The 22,808-nt window shown below is 41.1% G+C and overlaps 1 protein-coding gene across 1 annotated transcript; it reads right to left on the bottom strand.

Annotated features, from left to right (window-relative positions):
- Positions 1-10,327: 10,327 nt before the first annotated feature.
- Positions 10,328-18,097, bottom strand: DBX1 (developing brain homeobox 1). Its single transcript, XM_026704532.2, has 4 exons — positions 17,627-18,097; positions 16,934-17,035; positions 14,218-14,417; positions 10,328-11,651 (listed from the first exon to the last, which is right to left on the bottom strand). The coding sequence occupies exons 1-4, from the start codon at positions 18,000-18,002 to the stop codon at positions 11,265-11,267; spliced, it is 1,065 nt and encodes a 354-aa protein (XP_026560317.1). The 5' UTR covers positions 18,003-18,097; the 3' UTR covers positions 10,328-11,264.
- Between the last annotated feature and the right edge of the window lie 4,711 nt (positions 18,098-22,808).

Here is a 22,808-nt window from a genome sequence, read left to right as displayed (position 1 = left end):
AGACCCCAACCTAGTTGAAAATTACAGACCAATCTGCTTATGCTGCATCACCTGTAAAGTCATGGAATCAATTACTAACCAATCCATTATCCTCCACTTAGAGACAAACAACCTACTCTCCAATAAACAATTTGGTTTCAGGAAAAAACTATCCTGTAATCTGCAACTCTTACACTGCAAAAACATATGGACTACACAACTCAATCAGGGCAAAGCAATAGACGCAATCTACATAGACTTCTGTAAAGCCCTTGATTCAGTGGTACATGACAAACTACCCCTAAAACTAAAATCTTATGGTATCTCTGGACAAATGCATAACTGGACAGAAGCATTCCTCTCAAACAGACAACAAATAGTCAAAATTGGGAGTGTCCTATCAAATTCTGTACCTGTTAATAGTGGTGTCCTCCAAGCTCTACATAAATGACCTCTGTGATCATATTAAGAGCAACTGCGTTCTTTTCGCTGATGATGTAAAGCTGTTCAATACCACAGACAATACTGCTACCCTTCAAAAAGATCTTGACTATGTATCAGAATGGTCAAACAAATGGCAACTTCAAATCTCAACAAATAAATGCTCTGTCTTACATATTGGCAAAAAAAAATCAGAAAATAAAATACAAGCTGAATGGTCGAGATCTTGTTGATGATCCAAGCTCTGTAAAGGCCCTTGGAATACACATCTCTAACGATCTAAGTGCTAGAGCCCACTGTAACTACATGGCCAAAAAGGCATTAAGACTTGTTAACCTCATCCTACGTAGCTTTTTCTCTGGTAATATCACACTACTAACTAGAGCATACAAAACATTTGCTAGACCAATACTCGAATACAGCTCATCAGTCTGGAACCCACATTACGTATCTGATATTAGCACAGTTAAGAAAGTCCAGAAATATTTCACAAGAACAGTTCTCCACTCCTCTACTTGTTGTAGAATACCTTATGCCACCAGACTTGAAATTCTAGACCTAGAAAACCTTGAATTATGCCATCTTCGGTCTGATCTAAGTATGGTATATAAAATCATACATTGCAATGTCCTACCTGTCAATGAATACTTCAGCTTCAACCATAACAACACAAGAGCACACAATAGATACAAACTCAAGGTTAATCGCACCAAACTTGATTGCAGGAAATACGACTTCAGCAACAGAGTGGTCAATGTCTGGAATATTCTACCTGACTCTGTGATTTCTTCCCCAAACCCCCAAAACTTAAACTTTAGACTGTCCACTATTGACCTCACCCCTTTTCTAAGAGGTCTGTAAGGGGCGTGCATCAGTGCACCAACGTGCCTACCATCCCTGTCCTATTGTTTCTTTTATTTTTCTTATATGTACCCATTTCATGTATTCATAACTATGTATATACTTATACCTATTATCTTGTAAGCGATTGACAAATCAAAATAAATAAAAAATAAATAAAAGATAGAAGAACATTGAGTTGACTTTTCAACCAAAACTAAGTGGAATTCTGCTAACACATACAAGCAAACCTACAGTCCCCTTCTTCCTACATCAATGTTCAAAGATTACATAAAGATTATTTTATTATCTATCTGTACAACAGTTAATCTTTAAATCTTAAATATAAACCCTCTGCCAGTATTTGTCCTGTTTCTGGTAACATGGTAAACGGTGCTGACTTTGTACATTCTGTTATAGAGATGTTAAGTGTAATTATGAATCTATGTAAAAAGGAAAATCCATTAGATCATGTACCAATTTGCAGGAGGATATTTAGTTCTGACCTGAGATATATCTCTCTCTGCCAGAAAGCATGTTAAAACTCACCAAAGAGAAGACTATCCTAGGCAGCAAACAAACAGTGTGGGTCAGTTAACTGGAATAAAAGATTCTTGTTTCTGATTCCCATCATAGCAGCAAAGGATGAGGCTGCAAACATTCTGAAGATCAAAGATCAAAGGACACTTTTAGTGAAATAATACTTGTAGCTTAGGTTTTATATTTTGGCAGTGATTTGCTCCAACAAGCTTGTTTCAATTTAGTTTCTAAGCATTTCATTAACCGAACTAGGTCACCACAGTGACACAGTGGTTAGAGTGCAGTACTGCAGGCTGCTTTTGCTGCCTGCCAGCTGCCTGCAATTTGGCAGTTCAAAACTCACCAGGCTCAAGGTTGACTCAGCTTTCCATCTTTCCATCCTTCCAAGGTGGGTAAAATGAGGACCCACATTGTTCGGGGCAATATGCTGACTCTGTAAACCGCTTAGAAGGCTGTAAAGCACCGTAAAGCGATATATAAGTCTAAGTGCTATTGCTATTGCTAACCTCATTAATAGGACAAGAAAATCCTGCTGAGGATGTTACCTCGTCTGGTAGTGGAACATTCAGAAACTAAATTGAAACAAACTTGGGGAGAGCAAACCAGTGCCAAAACACTTTTTCAGTCTCAAGACATTGACCTCAAACTTGAATGAGTTCATAGATCTAAACCAGTCTCATTCAGTTTTGTTTTTCCCAAGATGATGGGTATCTATCCTATAAAGTCAAGAAGGCAACAGATCTTCTACCAAAAACAATTATTTGAGTATTTATTTCTTTATGAAAATTATGAAATTTATTCACCACCCATCTCGTATCCAATTCTGGATGGCTTATGGCAGAATATGGAGACATAGCCCCATCCAAGCCAAAAGAGACAGCTCAGATTCAAAGCACAAAATAAAGCGTTAAATATGCTTCATAGTCCTTAAACAAGGACCTGGTCCTGAATCACCAGTCAGTTTAGTAATAATATTTAAATAATAAACCTCACAATTTGCTCACATTTTTAAAAAGGCAGACTGGGGGTCGGTGGGGTGGGAATGCTGGCTCCTTTCTTCAAAATTGGGACTACATTGACATGTCCCAGTCCTTGGGGATCTGGAAGGAGAGTTCAGTAAGAGAGTATGGAGAGATGGGACTGAGACCCATTAATCAATTGTTTGTCTAAGAGCTCAGCTGCTTAGTTGCTTAGTTGCTTCACTCTTTTTCAGGACAAGTTTATGAAGCTTAACAAGGTTCCCAGGTGGTTTGGCTGTTGGCTAAGGACAATCCATGAAAATTTGAATCACTTTGATCATAACTGAATAGCATACAGACCTCATGAAGAATCAGAGTAGCTGACCAGCAGAGTGTATTGGAAAGAAAACTACCAGATGCCCAAAATGCTAAAGAATTCTTATTTCTGATCATTTGGACTATCCAGCTGCAGTTATTCAAATGAGCAGCCTTTTTTCTTATTTAGCAAGGATTGATAAGACTTTTTCAAATTGAACACTAGATCCCACAGATCTATAGGCCATGAACATTTCTACTGGCTTCATGTTATTTATATCCAGTGGTGGGATTCAAAAATGTTTACTACCGTTTCTATGGGAGGGATAATGTAAAATCTCCATTCCCACCCCATTCTTGAGGGAAGGTTACTGCAAAATCCCCATTCCCTCCCCACCCCGCTAACCTGCTTTCCAGCTCTGTTCTCCTGTGCAGAGCAACGAAAGGAAACCCAGCCAATCAGCTGGGACTTGGGACGTAGAGAATAGATGAAGGGCGGGGACAGTCAGAGGTGGTATTTGCCGGTTCTCTGAACTACTCAAAATTTCTGCTACTGGTTCTCCAGAACTGATCAGAACCTGCTTATGACCACCTCTGTTTATATCACGTTCCAAATCAAACCAGGATTTAGAGCTGGAGTCTTGGTGGATACATTAACTTACAAGTGCAACACAAAACCAGCATGTATAAACTAGCTGTACATCCTCAAATTCTGTGGTTTCTTATATAACGAGGGCAAAGGGCTCTATGATTGTCAGAAGGGCAGGATCATAGCCTCTCAATACCAAACACCTATTTTAATTTCATCATGAAAAACAGGTGATGAATAGTTGGGCATTGTCATCGTTGTACTTGAGTGCCATTGTGCCAACTCCAAGTATAGCCATGACATTTGGCAGCATAGAAGTGACCTACAAGAAAGACTGACTGATCTTAGTTAAGGTGCCTCCTGACTCGGAACAAAGTTTAGGTGACTCACAACAGCAAGCTGAAATGCAATACAAAATAGTGGGATTCAGCCACTCAATATAAAAACCATATAAAAATATCCAACAGGGGACTCCATCCACTCTAACCTAAAGCCAGGTCTTCAAGGCCATCTGGAACTTCATCAGGATAGGAGCCCCACAGATCTCAGAAGGGATCTCATCTCACAGAGCAAGTGCCATGACAGAGAAGCACATTTCCTGCATGCTGATAGAAAGTAGTGCTAGACCATGGTTTCAGATGGTACTGATAGACCACTCTGTCAGCTCACAATGGCCCAACAAACACCCATGGTCAGTTAGGTAACCAGACTTTGTGCCATGTAGAGATTTGTGGTGATAATCAGCACGAACGGATAATCAGAAACAAACTGATAGTGCATCTTGTGGAGCGGGGATGTCACATAGACATTTGAAGGCATGCCCATCACTACCTATACCCGTGATGGCGAACCTATGGCACGCATGCCACGGTTGGCACACAGAGCTATTTGTGCAGGCATGTGAACCCCAGCCAAACTTACCTCCACAGCGCATACATGCGCCTCCCAGTAGATTTTTGGCCTGTTTGAGGCCGTTTTTGCCCTCCCGAGGCTCAAGAGAAGCCTCTACAGCCTTGGGAGGCTGAAAAACGGGCCTTCTGGAAGTAGCGGAAGTGCCGAAATGGGCCTGTTTTCAGCAAAACCTAAATCACTGAACCAGTAGTTACACTAGTTGGATCCCACCCGTGAATATGATAGGAAAATCACTAATGTTGACTGTAGCAAGCGACCAGTTCCTTTACAAGTCTGAGCATTATCCGTATAATTTTAAACAAGGAGGCCTAAATGGACCACCAGATGGCAGCAAACACAAGTGAATTGCAATACCTTGGACAGCACTATTTTGACAATCTATATTTGAACGAATCTATAGTTTTAAAAAAAATATTTCCAACTCTGTAGTCATGTTTTTTAAAAAATTGAAATGGAATGATGTGGTCAAGCTGAGCATTGCTTCATAAGGCACGTCTCAGAATATATCTTTGATGTTCTTTGGAGGGAGGCTGCCCTCAAGTCTGTGTTGATTCCTAGATTCTGCCTGGAGAACTCCCTGCAGGTTTTTTTTTTAAAGGTTTTTCAGAAACAGTTTGCTATTGCCTGCTTCACTGGGCCGAGAGAGAATGGCTGGACCATAGTCACCAAGCTGGCTGGCTAAAATGGGGTTAGCATTCAGAGGCTTCCTGTTACTAGCCAGGTGCCTTAACCACGTAAGAGACTGGCTCTTTGACATTCATACAGTGATGTAAATCCAGTCGTACTTAAGAACGGGAAATCAATGTTTTTAAAAACAGAAATAATTAACTTGTCTCACTGGTTTCAGCAAGTATTTCAGTAATTGCTCTATGTGGAAGATAAGTGTTGAATCATGTTGTTATAAGCTACTGTATATAGTTTAGCCATCTTACATGATGTAATTGTGGGCCAAAGCCAAACATACCATAAAACAATTTGAAAAGCAAAAAGTACAAAGGTTAATATTATGAAAAGGCTAAGAAAGAACATCCAATTATGAACAATGGGGCTATCTCATTAAATTTCCATCCCTTTTGGGCCCTCAGGCCTGTTGAAACAATCAGATTTTAAGGGACTTATGAAAAGTCAGCAGAGATAGGGACAGTCTCATCTGTGGAGGGATGGGGAAATGTTCCAGAGGGCGGGTGCCAGGGCAGAAAACCCTTGTTTCCTGGGTCCCATCAGATGGAACTCCTTAGCAGATGGCACCCATGGCAGACATATCCTGTCGGACCTAATAGAACAGGCAAATGTAATTTCTTTTATTTTTATTTTCTTATATTTGTCAAATAAAAATTACAAATTTGAACAGACCAAATAAGAAAGTCAAAATGTAACAGAGGCAATAGGCAATCCAGCGTACTCACGCATGTCCCGTAGAGTGAAGTCCAGAGAAGTTAAGCTAGAATTAAAACTGTGAATGTTGATGGTTGAAACAGCTGAGTCAGGTAAGATGTTGCAGACATCGACAATTCTGTTACAAAAATCTAATTATTTTTTTTTACAACCAAGAGGTTTACATTGTTTAAAGCAATCATTCACACACGTTACATTACAATCACTGAACCAGTAGTTACACTAGTTGGATCCCACCCCTGAATATACAATTAAAGCTGAAAAAAAGTCATTTACAGTTAAAGTGTTGCTATGTACAATTTTGTATGCAATACCGAAATCTGCTTGCAAGCATCGCAATTTTTAGCTATCCAAACCAAGAATTTCAACCTTAGTAGATAAGGTATTCTATTATGGACAGAAGAATGCAAGTTGTTTCTTGTAAAGTATTTCTGAACTCGTTCAATTGTATTAATGTTTGATATGCAATGAGGATTCCAGAAAATCGAACAATTTTTAGGAGAATATAGTTGTAGATCGAGGTGGTATTCAGCAGGTTATTCTGACCAGTTCTGGAGAACTGGTACCAGAAATTGTGTGTAGTTCAGAAAACCAGCTGAATCACCTCTGACTGGCCCCGCCCCCATCTTTTCTCTGCCTCCCAAGTCGCAGCTGATTGGCTGGGTCTTCTTTTGTTGCCCTGCACAGGATAATGGAGCTGGAAAGCAGGTTAGTGGAGTGGGGAGGGAATGGGATTTTGCAGTAACCTTCCCCAGGAGTGGGGTGGGAATAGAGATTTTGCAGTATCCTTCCCCTGCGATGCCCACTAAGGCACGCCCACAGAACCAGTAATAAAATTTTTTTGACTCCCACCACTGTGGAAAATCTAGTCTCTCAGGTAACCCAGCCCCAGCCACGAAGGCTTTAAAGGTCAAAACCAGCACTCTGGGTCCAAAAGCACATTGACAGAGAAAAGCCAATAGAAATAGCAATACAGAGGCAGCAAGACCCAACAATATGGGCTCTCATTTCAACCAAAGCGAATTGGGTTCCGATAATGATCAGGAGATCGTGTTCTCCAGATCTCTTTGGGGCAGTGCCACCCCATTCACTACCAAAGATGGCAGAGTCTCAGCATTGCCTACAATTTGGCAGTTTGAATCCCACCAGGCTGAAGGCTGACTCAGCCTTCCATCCTTCCAAGGTCGGTAAAATGAGGGGCCATATTGTAGGGGACAATACACTGACTCTGTAAACTGCTTAGAGGGGGCTGTAAAGGTCCATGAAGCGGTATATAAGTCTAAGTGCTATTGCTATTGGCAGGCCCCCAAACCAGTGATGGGATTCAAAAATTTTTTACTACCGGTTCTGTGGGTGTGGCTTGGTGGGCGTGGCAGGGGAAGGATACTGTAAAATCTCCAGTCAGAGGTGGTGTTTGCCAGTTCTCCGAACTACTCAAACTTTCCACTAACGGTTCTCCAGAACTGGTCAGAACCTGCTGAATACCACCTCTGCCCCAAACCCAGCCTTGCCTAGGCCCAGTTGGCACATTGGAGTGCATTTTAATAAACCCCTCTGCGTTCAAAATGCTTTTTAAAAAAAAGTAGACGTGAAAGGGGCAGGGAGAATTACCTCAAAACTGTTTAAACCTCTGCCAGTTTAAGATAAGCTGTTGTCTCTCATCACATTTTCTGACATGGGTTAGCAGGTTGCTTCAAATTTCCAAAGAAGTTGTTTTAGGATTGCAAAAGACTGCAGAGAAAGGGGGATAAAACAACATTGAACAAAAGACTAAATAAAAAAGAAATTTCCTGACAGTGAATACAATTAATCAGTGGAATGGCTTGCCTTCAGAAGTTGCGGGTGCTCCCTCACTGGAGGTTTTTAAGAAGAGACTGAACAGCCGTTTGTCTGGAATGGTATAGAGTCTCTTACTTGAGCAGACATCTGGACTAAAAGACCTCCAAGGCCCCTTCCAAGTCTGTAATTCTGCATAAAGTTCACTTAACTTTATCCCACATTCCACACTCTTTTACTGCTTCCCAAATTTCCTGAGATTGTAATGTTAACAAAAACACCACCATAATTATAGGTTAGGATTAGAATACTGTATGGGCCGCATGAAGATGTTAGTCCTGCTGCTTAAACTCTCCTAAACACATGCTATGCACACCACTCTAATATATAACTTTGGTGCTAATTTTAGTAAAAACTATAATGATGAAATAAAATAGTTACTCTGCGTTTATCTTATGTCCAGATAGGACTGAAAGGGCAATTTTGGTAAACCCCTTTCCCATGTGGTGTGATCTGTGTGTGGGGAAAAAAATATAGCCTTCAAAACATGTGCAATCAGCTCATAACCTTCTCAGCCTAGTATTAAAAATAAAGCTTGCTTCTTGCAATTTGTATGTACTATGGTGACAATTTGTAGTGAAAAATAACCTGTTTTGTAATTGTTAAAGATACTTTTTTCTTCACAATTTCAGTTATTAGTTCCTTCCAAATAGAAGAGCGACACTTAACCCAGAGGTGTCAAACTCAAGGCCTGCAGGGCTGCCCTGGAAACAGCGAAGGACCAGCCCGCAGTGCCTCTACCATTGAAAATGGAGCTCGCAAGGCCTCATGAGCTCCATTTTCGCTGGCAGGGGGCAGCAAGAGGCCATTACAGCTGAAAATGGAGCTTGGGAGCCTGTTTTCACTGGCAGAGCACTTGAGCCACCACAGACACCCTGACATGAGTGACGTTAAGCTGGCCAGGCCCACCCTGTCCACAGCCACTCTGGCCCCCAAGGTCAAACACAACCCTCATGTGGCCGTCAATGAAATTGAGTTTGACACCCCTGACTTAACCTATGTCTGCCTCGTTGTGTAGATGTGTTTATATATGCAAGCTCATATGTATGAAATTGCAACTGTCCAATCCTATTCACAATATTTTGAAAAATATTAATTAGTAAAAACATTCTCACACTCAGAGTCTAGCTAAGCTGCAGGAATGGAAACCAAAAAAACCCATTGAGAATCTATAGTTCAACCAAGCTGAGATGGGTTCTAAAAGGCAACCGGTCAACTCCAGGATTCACTCCAAACAAACAAACAAAAACTTTATTACAGTTGGCAAAAGGAAGGCCACACATACAAACACACACAAAACACAGAGTAAAAAGTAGATAAAATATAAAAATTCCTAGTACAATTCTAGGGTAGAAAAACCCATCAATTTCCAGCCTTCCCTGAGGTAAGTCCTACATCAGGGGCTGTTAATGACTCCCCCCAGACCCCAAAGCTCTTCCTCCCCCCAAACCTGACTGAACTTCCTTTTTTTTATCGGCTCTCAGAGCTCAGGTTACTATCTATGGGCACATCAGGCTGGTATGTGATTTCAAGGGCCAGCTGCTCCCTATTCTCTCCGCCATTCCTTATTTTTCAAAGGAATAAATGTTTGAGGAAGCAACTGCAAGTGTTTGCCGGCATCCGTTTATTCCTTGCTAAGATACTTCAACCTGCTCCAGGCAAAGAATCTCAAAATAAGGTCTGCCCCCAAAACTGGCTGCTTTTGAGCTCATCATTAAGTTGCTCCAGTCAAACTGAACCCCCAGATGGGTTGGCAAGAGCTGCACAGGAGTGTGGTATCCTGTGACAATAATACATGGGAGAACCAAGGGAAGCTTCTTATTGGACATGGTCAAGAAGCTGGGATTGAATCCTAAAGTAGTGCTAGCCATGTCATGCAATATCAGTAAGATGTGAAACTCATTGTCTAGCTACTGACAGTGGTGTCAGAGGTCTCCACAGACTTCCTGCAACATCCTCACAGTGTATGGGATTCTGGAGAGAGAGAGAAAGAAAGAGAGAGAGAGAGAGAGAGAGAGAGATGTGTGCATATGAATGATAACACCATCCTAGGAGTAACTACAGATAAACCAGAGATGGGGCATTTATGGACACAAGACTGTTGTGGCCTTCATGCTGTTCATCCCTCCTTCCATTGTCCTCAGACAGTTTATTCCGAATTGAATAAAGTTGTCGATTTCCAGCTGGCACCGAATATTTAGTCAGTAACTTTCCTATGCTTGCAAAAGTAAATTGGCATTGGAGATGCATATGATAACTTTTACTGATTTGGAAAGTTTCAACACAATAGGCTTCAGCGGGTTAATGTCTGGAAACATCTTACTGCAAATACTTCATAAATAACAGGAGATAAATGCTTTTTAAAAACACTCCAATTCAATAAAAAACATGTCAGCCTTGCAGACTATTTAAAAAGTCATTTGCTTCATTTGTAAAATATACATTTTAAAATCTGTACACAGTAAGAATACAAAATAATGTTTTATATAAGTTACATAGCTAAAATCTAACTCCCCTTAAGGTTTAAAAAATTACAAAAACACACATATACAATCAACATCCTCCTTATACAATCAAATATACAAAGCTTTCTGCTTTATCTGTAAACACACAATAGCCTCAGTATAAAATATCCCTACAAACATGAATATACAAAATAGTGTACAGTTCATAACTGCTGTGCAAAGACAGCAAAATTTGACTAAAAAAATCAAAGAGGCAAACCTATGTCCTTATGTCCACATATACATATTTAATAGAGACAAAGATGAAAGACAAAGACCTGGGGGAAATGGAAGAAAGTTTGATGATGGCAATATCTGTGATACCTACAAATAAATGTTTATACTTGAAAAAAAAATCAAGTAAAATAGGGGGGAAAGGGATAGTGGGGAGAGAGACCAAAACTATCTTCATGTAAAAAGTATATTGTCAATAATTTACCCCTGGTGACACAGCAGTTTGTCATGTTAGTCAAGTCGCTAAATTAGTTTCTCCAACTTGGTCCAGTCTCGAAATGTTGGATTCCTCTCCTTATTCTCAGCCAACTTGTCCAATACCTCTAGAAGGCGCATTCATGCACACACACATTTCCTTACAATGAAAATTGTTAATCAGCCCAATCCTTTGGTGAAATAACAGTATCAATGGTTATATGTAATACCACCTACAATGAAGGTTTTTTTTTTCCTATGCTGTATCCATATAGATTTAAAAACAAAGAGGTTTTTAAATAAGAATGCTGACTGATTAAACAAAACCTAACAGATTATAATCATATCTTGGACAGAGGTACCATAATGGCATGCAGAAGTCTTGTAGATGAATGGGAAGCATTGCGTTTTCCGTATGAAATGCAGGGAAGTGGAAAGGCATTACCTCTTCAATCAAACAGCCCTTAATTTATGTACAACCACTCAATGTCCTCTTTTTTTTTTTTTTTCATAAGGAGAAGGTCTCTATGAAACTGTGATCTCCTCATCTTCCTCCTCCTCCCCTTCTTCGTCCTCCTCTTCTTCTGAGTCGGAAAAGTCTGATGGCTTGCTGGGACTGCTGGAATGTGTGGGGGAGGGAAGCATCTGGGACTCCAACCTGTCTCTCTGATGTGTGTGATCTGTAGACGGGTGGTAAGCTAACGAATGTCTTGGGCTCACTGGGTACAATGGGGGCACTGCTACTGCTTCCTCCTCTTCCTCCCCGATGCCCTTCTTGCCCACGTCGCTGAGGTCTGGGTGAGGGTTGAACTTGGTGGGTAAGGTTTGCTCCCGGCAGCCACCAGATGACAGGAGTTCTCTCTCTTTGGAGTTTCTCCATTTCATTCTTCTGTTTTGGAACCAGATCTTTACCTAGAATGTTCAAATATACAAGAAAGTAGATCAAGATAAGCATACACACACATGGCTTGCGTCAACCTTGAAATACTTTTCTGAGGCCAAACTTTTGAAAAACTGCGCTCCACCCCTGCTTTCAAAACTCCAATGAGTCCATATACAATAGTGTAGGTGTAGAAAATGGATACAAATGAATGCATTTGGGGAGATTTCAACTTCGAAACATGCCAAGGATAATTTTAGAGTTTGGTCTAACGGTTAAGGCGCTAGACGAGAAATCAGGAGTCTGTCAGTTAGGCATGAAAGCCAGGTGGGTGACTGGGCCAGTCATTTTCAGCTTAACTTACCTCAGAGGATTGTAGTTATGAGGAAAATAGGAGGAGAAAGCAGTATTGGGTATGTTCCTCACTTTGAGGCATTTATAAAAATAATAAAAGCAGCATAAAAAAGTCTAAATCTAATCTATAATATAAAGTGCTGCAGAAATTTATAGGATTCCTCCAGAATCATCAGATTGGTCTAAAAATTCACATCTCATTGCTAAATATAAGATTTTTTTACTATAGATTTTTAATGATACTCTGTAACAGGCCTGACCATTATTTGGCTCTCCAGGCATGTAGCCATGCTAAAGGTGGCAGCAACTTGAAATGTAACAAAATCTAGTTTTTCTTCTTTTCAATTAATGAAACATATCAGTTATAAGAAGAAAATAATAAGTGAAGGAAAGTTATAAAAACCCTATATAAATATAATGGGCAGAATATATATAAAAATTTTGGAATAGTGTTGTTATAAGTACATTAGTTTTTAAGGAGAACTTTTAAAAATTCCATGTTCAAATACATGTGAAAAGATTAAAATAATTTATTGTAACTAATAGATTGTTAATAAAACTAAAAATGAAGATCAAAATTGAAGAGAATAATTGTCCACACTTAAATAAAAATGTAAAATAAAGACAAGAAACTTATAGTAGAATTGATTGATGGATTACAAATGGTAGTATGGCAATTCTTCTGATTTCCTCCAACATATTAGATTGTCTAACTAATTCTAATTCTAACTAATACTTTCTTATGAGAACTGACAAAATAGACTAATTTGATTGTAACACCTCAAACAATATACAAAACTATTTCAAATAATATGCTATAATTTTAGACCAGTATAGGAATTATTTTATGATCACGTCTCAATGACTTGCTGATACAAATTGAATTTTATGCCATAAGAAAATCCAAGGTGATTTATGAAATTCTTATTCCATATCTTTTCCTCACATTGCTTCGGGCTTTCAAGAGACTTTCTTGAAGTTATCATAAGACTGAAAAAGTTCCTTGGATTTTAAATCTAATGGAACGTTTGCCTGAACTTTTCTTACACAGAAGGAAGAATTTACCCATAGCTGCTCCACATTTACTGAAATATTTCCTTTGCTGCTTTTTTCCCTCCAGCTTTGTTTACTCTCTTACTTTTAATATTTTAAATATTAGCTGAGCTGAATTCTCAACCTTGTATGTAGATGAGGAACAATCTGAGCTGGTGACTTGATGCCCTGTAGATATTTTGAACTACAGTTTCCATAATCCCAAGTCATCAGCTACAACCAATATTCATCTGTAATATTCAGTAACAACTGTTGCCAATTAAAATTGGATGTTAGAACATTCTCTAAGTGAAATAGTCCCATGCAATTCTGCTTTCATCTTTATCTCTGTAATTCCAGTACCCTTAGCTCACCTTTTTCAAATAAGGATATGCTGGGACTCTTAATTCATAAGATCTCAGGTTTTGGGCTCCTTCTGTCCCTACCAATTCATCTTATAGTTCACCTTAGGGATCAGACCAAGTTATAATGATCCTCAGGAGATCACTCAGGAGATCATCCACTGATTTTCTAAAATAAGAAAGCAAGATCCATATCTCCGTCCCATCTGGGACGGGTGGGAATCTGAATGGAAAGAGAGAGCGCAAGCATCTTTTCTATGGCTCAGTTCTTTTTAAAACTATTTATTTAATTACATAAACATTCTCATCCTAAATTCTCTGCTGCCCTCATTTGAAATGTTTGATCATGCTAACCTTGCTTAAGGATTTTTGGGGATAATATAAATATCTTCAATTTTTCCTATAAGCCGTTTTGGTGTGCTTTGGGCACGCTGCGCTTGCATTGCTTAGTATTCCACTGGATGCTTTATTTTACATTAATTTCAAATCCCAAGCTTTCAAGAAGGGACTGGACTGCCATCTGTCAGAAATGGGGTAGAGTCTCCTGCTTGGGCAGGGGGTTGGACTAGATGGCCTACAAGGTCCCTTCCAACTCTGTTAATCTGTATCTGTATCTGCAGTCCCTTACAGTTGTTGCTCCATTCACTCATTTCTTTTTTCACACAACACATTGAGTAATAAACTAACTTCATTAGCTGGGTTTCCACCTTACCCCAGGCCAAAAATGATTGGCTCTAACTTGTTGCTTTTTGTAATTGGGTGGTTTGGGCCATAAATTAAGAAACAACTCACAAGCTGCCTAGAGATTATTAACCAATTAATGTGACTGGATAGTGGGATAAAGAATTACCTGGGAATCTTTCAGGCCGAGCTTAGCTGCCAGTTTTTTCCTATCTGGTTTGCTGATGTATTTCTGTTTCTGAAACATTTTCTCCAGGGCTTTTCGTTGTACATCTGAGAAAACTGCCCTACGGAGCATCCCACGGCGAGGTTTGCCCCGAGCAGCCAGGGGCCAAGAGAATGTCCCAGGGATAGGCACTACAGAGGAGGCTGTGAGAAAAAAAAGAAGAATAAGCATTATTGGCAAAATCAGCTGGGTAAAAAATGGATATCCCTGTTCCCAAAGAGGGCTTCTAAATTCTATTCAAATCAATGACAAATCTCCCTGTGATTTGCATGGCTAAAACTATCTTTGGTTTTTCCCTTCTCTCTTATTGTGGCTTCCTTCTCTTTTTCTTTACACAGAGTTATCTAGATCTAGTAGATCACAACTGCTACTCTGAATGCATGAAACAGACTTGGTCTTCTTTCAGTAAATGTAACTTGATTCCATTTCGTAGATCATGTCAATGTATTTACAGCTAGCTTGTTTTGTTACCAAATTCAAAGTTATGGGGACAGAAAATAAAACAAAAGAGCTAAAAAAATGAGGGTATTTTTAAAAGTTACTTTTATTAGATTTTTTTTAGACGTATACCACACACATCATTACACCCAAAATAAAATAAGGGACTTCTTTTAAAGCTAGAACAAAGCCTTCATTTTTTTACATAAAAGTTGTGGTCAATAGGTATTCATCCTCTTTTTTAAAAAAATATATGAATCTTTCCTCCCTCTTCCTTACAAAACTTGTAGAATTCATTCGGGAGACATGAAAAGTAACAGCTAATTAGCACATTGACTGGTTCCCAATGGGATTGGTATGATAAAAAGGGCAGAGTTTTGCCTTTAAGTGGAAAGAAAAACTCCCCAAAAGAAACAGAGATTCTAATGAAGCGTGAATAGTAATTGTGTAGTAATGAACTAACAGAAAAAGACTGAGGACAAGCAGCTAAAGCCATATATTATTTGAACAAAAGAGATTTACACTTTCAAACTAAACACAACTGCATGCCAAGCTGCTTGGGGAGAATACTGATGACATAGCCTTCTCTTTCCCCAAATCATTTTCATTAAATGAACATGAAAAGCTATATATAAAGCTCAGGTTGTTTTTGTTGGGCCATTCAAGGACTGGAGAAAGGAAGCACATTCTATTATCAAGAGAATGAATGGAAGAGCTCTTGGCTTTTGGAACAGAATATATGCAGTTGAAGCAATATTTATTAACATTGTTATTTTTAAATCGTAATTTTACTCATTTCTAAAACTAAGATGTGAAGTTAATTTGATTTAGCTATTTAAGTAGTTTATTTCAAATGCAGAATTTTCTGCAACTTTACGACTTCTGCTTGCAGGACTAAAGTATAATATGAAGCATATGAGAATGATCTGGTATCTAACCCTCCCTTTCTATTGCTCTCTTTATATATGTGTCTCTAATTACAAACTGAAGTTCCAAACTTCACTTGTACAAATGAATTACACATGGAAATCCAAACTGTATAGAATTCTTCAGAAAGGATTATTATGTTTATATATCGCTTCTGGAACATCTCTCTAGACATTTCTTTGAGATATTCCAATCTTTAAAAAAAAAATCCTTGGGAGAGATGGCAGGGGACTTCTTGGTGAATTCTTAATAACTTCCTTTCCAAGTACTGATTAGTTGCTTTGCTGCAGTCTTAGCTGCTTTCTGGGTATTTCCTTTTTTTTTAATGGAGAGAAATGAGCTATATTGATCCAGCAATATTAAAGATAGGGCAAATTGTTCAGTTCTCAGCTGAAAGTATACAGATATGTCTTGCCCTATTCATTTTAGCCTTATTCTGCAGAGCTACAACCCCCTCCTCCATTCCAAGCCCTCTTTGATGGAAGAAGCAAACTTTTTGGAGAAGAGAGGTTTGAAGAAGCTTGGCTTCGGCCACACCGAAGGGACCAAACAAGGGAACTCCGCATGAGGTCTTGTGAAACCGTTGGCAAAGCGAATGACCCTTAATGAGAAATTAGCCCATGGCTGGTAAATGTCTATCAGCCAAGTCAGTGCTGGGTCTGTGTGTGGCTGCCCGGAGGGAGCTGACCAAATTGGTCATGGTGCTGAAACTTTTGTTGAGGACCGGGCGAAAAAGCCGCGACTCTGTGGGAAAACTGCCGCCCCGAAAGAGAAGGCCGGCAGCAGCGCAGTCAGAAATCAAGCGCCTCACACTTGGACCGTGACCATCCCTGGCTAATTTGCGCTGCCGGGAAAGGCGGGGGAAAGAATTGGGAAGGAAAATGTCACGCAGTCGCCGCTTGTGCTAAATAGGGCATCAAATTGGCGCGACTGATTCTTGAATGTTGTACCCCGTCCAACCTCTGAACCGGAGGCCCGTCCTCCCCTCCTCTCCCCTCCCCATCCCTCCAAGGGAGAGAAGGGGGCGATTTCAAGAAATGCTCACAACAAAGGGAATAGCTTTGGAGACGCCGTTAGGCCGAGACTCTGTGGCAGGAATCCAGGAGGAGGAGGTTGAAACGCAGAAGGCTCAGCTTACACCAGGTTGAGGCCCGACTAGGAAGACCCACTGCCATATACCAGTACAAACTTTTCTCCCGCCCCCAAGACTACTAGATAGATCGCGGGGTGGAGGCAGTCGAAGAGATCAGGGAAAGCAGATGAGGAAGCTTCTTCTGCCCACCCCGAAACCTACCTGGGAAATAAGACGATCTAATAAAAGGTTGGAAGGAGCCCTCGAAGTAAGGGAAGGAGAAGGTCTTGACAGGGACGTTCTGGATCAGCGCAGGAGAAGTCTCTGGGGAAAGAAAAGGAGGTTTAGCAAAGACCCGAAGAGCGTCTCAGGTGGGAAGCCCACATTTCTCCTCTCTCCTGCAGAACCCGGCGAAACATTGAGATCCGAACTGCTCTCCACTGGTTCACCAATGGGTTGGATCCCGTTTCCTTTCGTGGCCAGCCTCCGCTGCTCTGGCGGGAACCAGGAGAGGAGCGATTCGGACGACTGGTTTTCGGGAACCCTTGGCAGATGTTTGATCTGGTCCTGGATCCTCTTCCCTTAATATTCACCCTGGGTTTTGACTCATTTGGCGTGGGCGGACCGCTCGCGGAGGCACGAGAGCGCCTGCTCCCTTTTGGTGGCGCCGGGTTCTCTTTACGCGTCCCTGTCCCACCTGGTCGATGACGCGCCACTCCGCGAGTCCCTCTTTTTACCTCCCTCTTGGAGGAGGCATCCGAGCACGACCTTCGCCCTTCGGCTCCATTTACCACCTACCTGATTTCTCCCTCCCACCGCCCCCCCCCACCCCTCGCTTTCCCGACAATCTTTGCAAAGGGCAAGGGAAAACCGGCTCGCCAAGCGAGCGCTGTCGAGGACGCGCTGGCCGCTTACCTGTCCGCGGAGGGGAGGACAGGATGGCGTTGACTCCGAACTTCAGGAAAGTGGCGTCCCCGCTGGAAGAGATCGACGAGCGGGCGGAGCAGCCGGTCTTGGCGCTGGAGGGATCAGCAGTCGCCAGCTCGGCTGAGCTCGCAGCTTCGGTCCTGGCTGCCCCGACGCCGGCCACTGGGGGAGACAAGCTGGGCGTCGGGGCGCTTCCTCGGGGTGGATAACCTGCCGGCCGGCCGATCCTCAGGAGATCTTCTACCAAGAAGCCGGAGGGGCCGGAGAAGGCGGACTGCAGCGTCTGAGGCAACGTGAGAGTCGGGGTCGGTCGCAAGAGACTCGGATATACCGCGGGAGGCGCGAGCAGGCTTGGGAACATCATGGCCCGGGCAAGAGAGCTCGCCAAGAACGGCAGGCTGGCGAGCGAGGGAACGAGGGTGAAGGGAAGACCTTGCTTACAAATGCTACTACTACTAACCGTCACGCGGTGCTTGGGTTCTCTGTCCCTCCCCACCCCCTTCTTCCTCCTATCCCTGCCTGCCCGACAGGCCACCCTCTTCGGCAGAGATCCACCTCGCGAGTCGGCCGGGGGTCTCCTGGCCCTTCCTCCGTCGCGGTGGGTTTTATAGTGGTCAGCGTCGCCGAGGCGCTTTCAAAAGTGACAGCTCTAACAATGGGGTGCTCCACTTGAGTTTCCATTCATCGGGCGCTCGGGGCTCCCTCATTGGTCCGGGGGTGCAATTTATGATTGGATTAGCCTTCATAAGCAACCCGTGCACAATGGGCCGCCACAAAGAAGGCGCGGTCATCAATTTTGCATATTGACCGCCTCGTTGGGAAAGCTGTCGCTCCAAAGGCGGACGGCGGTAGGGTGTTGATCCGAAGCCGCCGCGCGCGCGCGGACGGACTCAACCACACACACATACACACACACACACACACACACACACACACACACACACACACACATGGGGGGGGGGGGGGAGGAGGGAGAGAGAGACACGGAGACGAATTAAATGCCTTTTTAAAAAAATTTCAATAACACCACACCTCCAAAAGGAAAAGAAGGGGGAATTATTCAAGAAAAGCTATACTACATTTATTTGCATTAAATAGCTGTTTTCCTTTTAGACAAGGCTACGGAAATTAGACGATATATTCATATTATTTTATTCTGACACTTTCTAAAGGATGGAGAGTACAAAAGAGGGGAGATGAAATCAGCTTCCTACTACGGATGAAAAAGAAGGTGGAAGTGGTTTATCAGGTCTTTGTCTAGCTCCAGGGTCTAGGTTCCTGATCTGCAACCAGTTGTTAAACTGTTAAACTGAAAGGTGTTTTGGCAAAGACAGCGGTTGCAGCTCTAATATTAGTTTTCCCAAAGCTTTGGGGAAAGAATCCAGAACATAAATCTGTTTTCACCTGAGTCAACTCCAAAGGAACAATGGCTCCAAATATAATGAAAATTCTGAGCATGAATAAAACTTCCAGTAGCTTATTTCTATTGAACTTTGAAAAGTGAAAATTCATCTTTTTTAAATGCTCAAAAATTATTTCATGATTCCTGTTCCACCTTCTTGTTATTGAATAAAGGCCAATAAAATTTGGGGGCCTTCAAGTAGTTTCAGTTCTGACATCAATAAATTTTCTTCCTGATGATTTGGTCCTGATGATATTCCAGTGGTGACAATGACAATAATAGGCCTTTAAAAAAAAAAAAAGAAAGAAATAGCCGGCAGCTAACTTTACCCCCAATATATAACATAAAAAAATACAGAGCATAATTGTCCTTATTAAATGGATTTGAGGCAAAAACTAAACTGCAAGAATATTTTTAGCTGGTTTGCACTCCACACCTATATAATTTACAATATTTTGTTATTTAAGGTAAGTTATTTCCACTGACATTCAAATCCCATTGCTTGAATTGCTTCAAATTAACTGGACCAAATTGGCTTAATTCAAACATAGTCCGACTGATGTAGATTTCAACACTGGATTTTTTTTTTAAAGCCCAGACAATCCCCACAAAAGATATATGGTAACTGAAACCTTGGCCCACACCTCCCTGGAATAAGCCATTGAACAAACAGGAATGCTAGTTTTATGTCAAAATGCAACACGCATAGTCTTGCAGCACACCTGTTACTCAAATCTAAAAGTTAACTTGGCTTATCTCAGTTTTAAATAACTTTTTAGAGCAGACTTTCTGAAAGCATCTTTTCATTCTAACTAGCCGAAGAAGTCTCCTTCACAGCAGGGGATCATTCCTCTAAAACAAGGGAGAGGAGGAGGAGGAGGAGGAGGAGGAGGAGGAGGAGGAGGAGGAATTGGTGGTGTTAAGAGGAAGAGAAAGAAGGAGAAAATGTGCAGAGCAAGGGAAAAAGAAAGTAATGAACATCTCATGGAAGCACAGCAAAAGGCTTAAAAAAAAAAACCTTTTCCTTTGCAAAAAGTAACAGATGTGTTAAAAACTTTGTATTTTTTTTAAAATCCCCCAATTCATCCTTTTCTGGGTGAACTTTTAGCCAGCAGAAGCGTGCAACCCAAGGCAAGCAACCCTGATCCTATTAAGCATGAAGTAACTGTCACCTTCAGCTGTTCTCCCTCACCACACACACACACTTTTCCTCCCTTTTTTACTTGGGAACACAAAGCTTTCTCCCTCCCAAAAATCTTATTAACCAGCTTTATTTCTCTGATAGGAATTTTTTTTTAAAATGGTCATGATCTCCATGTCGGTGCTTTAACCATTCAAAGGAAAGAGAGAGAAAGGCGTGAGGCTGGGGGGACGGACTGAAAATGCATTGGCGATTTATATCACATTAGGAGGAGAAAGAACGCCTGTTACAACCTCTCCCTTGACTCAAATCAAGAAGTTATTTGAGAAAAGGCAAAGGGAATTAGTCAAGGAAAGACTATTCCACCGTTTGCTCTCTCTCCCCCTCTCTCTGCCGCCAAATCAACTCCCCCTCTCCGGATGGGTGGCTATAGAGCTTTTAAAAAAAATAGTGCAACCCGAAAAGAAACCATAGAATGATTTCCTGTTTAAGGGATGCTTTCTGTGCATTAAATCTGTTGTTGCTAGCTTTAAAGAGAAAGGGAATTTAAGTGTGCACAAAGAAAGACGATTTGGATTGAATGGGCACATTGAAGTTTGAATCGAATTTTTTGCAGAAGACCAGAGGCTGGTGTTGGGATACTTTCCTTTGGCTTGGAAGTTTGAAAGAATTCTTACCAAATCATCAAGTGAAAAAAAAAAAGAAACATTTTTGCCACAGTCTGATAGTGAGTTAATCCCATCAGGTCTCCGCACCCCCCTGCAAAAAAAGATAAGATGGGAAAGTTGTGGGCATCTTGCTTGGAGGGAACTTTTCATTTCTCTTTAAGTACTGAGCTCATGGGTTTGATGGGTAAGAAAATAGCAGCAGAAGAAAGTGATACTGGGTATCTGCAGAGAGGGGTGCAAGAGACATTCACATTCTGTCTTCAGGCTTTTCAGATCTCTAAGGTTCTGAAGTGAAGGATTCTTTTTCCATGTAATTAAATTCCTAGCCCTCCAGTCATATGGAATCTTGTCCTCTTAATCTGCAGGTAAGAAAGAAACACATCAAACTTGGTATGGTGGCTTGTTTCTGCCTAGAACTGAAATCTGAGATTTGTAAGAAACTTAAAGGTGGGACTTTCTGGTTGCCTCTGAAAGCTGAGTTTCATGACTTCCATGAACAGTAGAGATGATAAATAGATTTTAGGAGAAGCCCTCCTCTTCTACCACCTCTCACAATACTAGACAACTACAATCAGCTGTAGAGACCTTCAGGTTTCTAGGTTCTATAATATCTCACAAGACTTTTATGTGGAAGCCTAACATAAAAAGGTCATTGAAAAAGCGCAACAAAGAATGTTCTTCCTCCAACTCAGGAAGCTCGAAGTGTCCAAAGAACTGCTGATACAGTTCTACAAAGGAATCATTGAGTCTGTCATTTGCATTTCTATAATTGTCTGGTTTGGCACTGCAACTAAACAAGACAGACACAGGTTTCAAGGGATAGTTAGAACTGCAGAAAAAACAATTGCTACCAGCCAGGCTTCCATTGAGGATCAGTATATTGCATGAGCCAGAAAGAGGCCTGTGAAAATATCTAGAAACCCCTCACATCCTGGACATAAACTTCTTTTCAACTTCTTTTCTCTAGAACTACAGGGCATTTCACGCCAAAACAATTAGACACAAGGACAGTTTCCCACCCAGGCCATCACTCAGCTAAACAACTAATTCCCATAACACTGTCAAACTACCTAATAAGGCTGTATTACTATTATCCTTCTCATCTTTCCTAATACCTATTACCTTATTTTCTTATGACTATAACTTTGTTGCTTATATTTTACAGTTTATATTGTTTGATTTAGTGTCCTAGTATGATTTATGCTGATTACCTATTTTGTATCCTATTGCTATCACTAAGTATTGTATCTTATGATTTTATGATTTATGAATATATGATCATGATTTTATCAGTTGCTCCTTGTATGTACAGAGATTATGCATCAGAGACAAATTCCTTGTGTGTCAAATCACACTTTGCCAATAAAAAAATTCTACTCTATTAAAAAGAGAAGAGATTAAGAAATTGCAGCCTTCATGTTTTCCCCCCAATAGAAAAATTGGAAAAAGTATTGTGAAAACTGGGATCATACCAAGACACCAGCTATCTTTAAGTCCAGGACATTAATCTGGAATATCTCTAGATAAGTGGTTGCAAACATACCTTGTTTTAACTCAATTTTAGGTACACAACCAAGGCATGGTTTGGTAGGGAGTTGCAGTTTGGTATATTTGTTAAGGAAACTACATAAGAAAGCAGGAGGCCATGAGTACTAGTCCTGTTTTAGGCACAAAGCCAACTGGCTGACTTTGGGCCAGTCACTCCCTTAGTAAGACCATACCTAGAGTACTGCATCCAGTTTTGGTCACATTATAAAAAAAAGATGTTGAGACTCTAGAAAAAGTACAGAGAGCAACCAGGATGATTAGGCGACTAGAGACTAAAACATATGAAGAATGGTTACAGGAACTGGGCATAGTTAGTCTAGTGAAGAGAAGGGCTGCCACAGAGAGGAAGGGGTCAAGCTGTTCTCTAAAGCACCTGTAGGCCAGACAAGGAATAATGGGTGGAAACTGAAC

This window comes from Pseudonaja textilis, chromosome 1 (genome assembly GCF_049901715.1).
Source record: "Pseudonaja textilis isolate UNSWEBS1 chromosome 1, rPseTex1.2, whole genome shotgun sequence".
In the NCBI taxonomy this organism is placed as follows: Eukaryota; Metazoa; Chordata; class Lepidosauria; order Squamata; family Elapidae; genus Pseudonaja; species Pseudonaja textilis.
This window is presented reverse-complemented; position numbering and strand designations above follow the sequence as displayed.

Bases quoted from the DNA above. Each gene is read 5' to 3' on its own strand.
- DBX1 (XM_026704532.2), bottom strand. From the start codon at position 18,002: ATGATGTTCCCAAGCCTGCTCGCGCCTCCCGCGGTATATCCGAGTCTC. The intron at 14,418-16,933 runs GTAGGTTTCGGG...TTTTTCTCACAG, and splicing joins TAGATCGTCTTATTTCCCAG to CCTCCTCTGTAGTGCCTATC. The intron at 11,652-14,217 runs GTAATTCTTTAT...TGAACATTCTAG, and splicing joins TCGGCCTGAAAGATTCCCAG to GTAAAGATCTGGTTCCAAAA.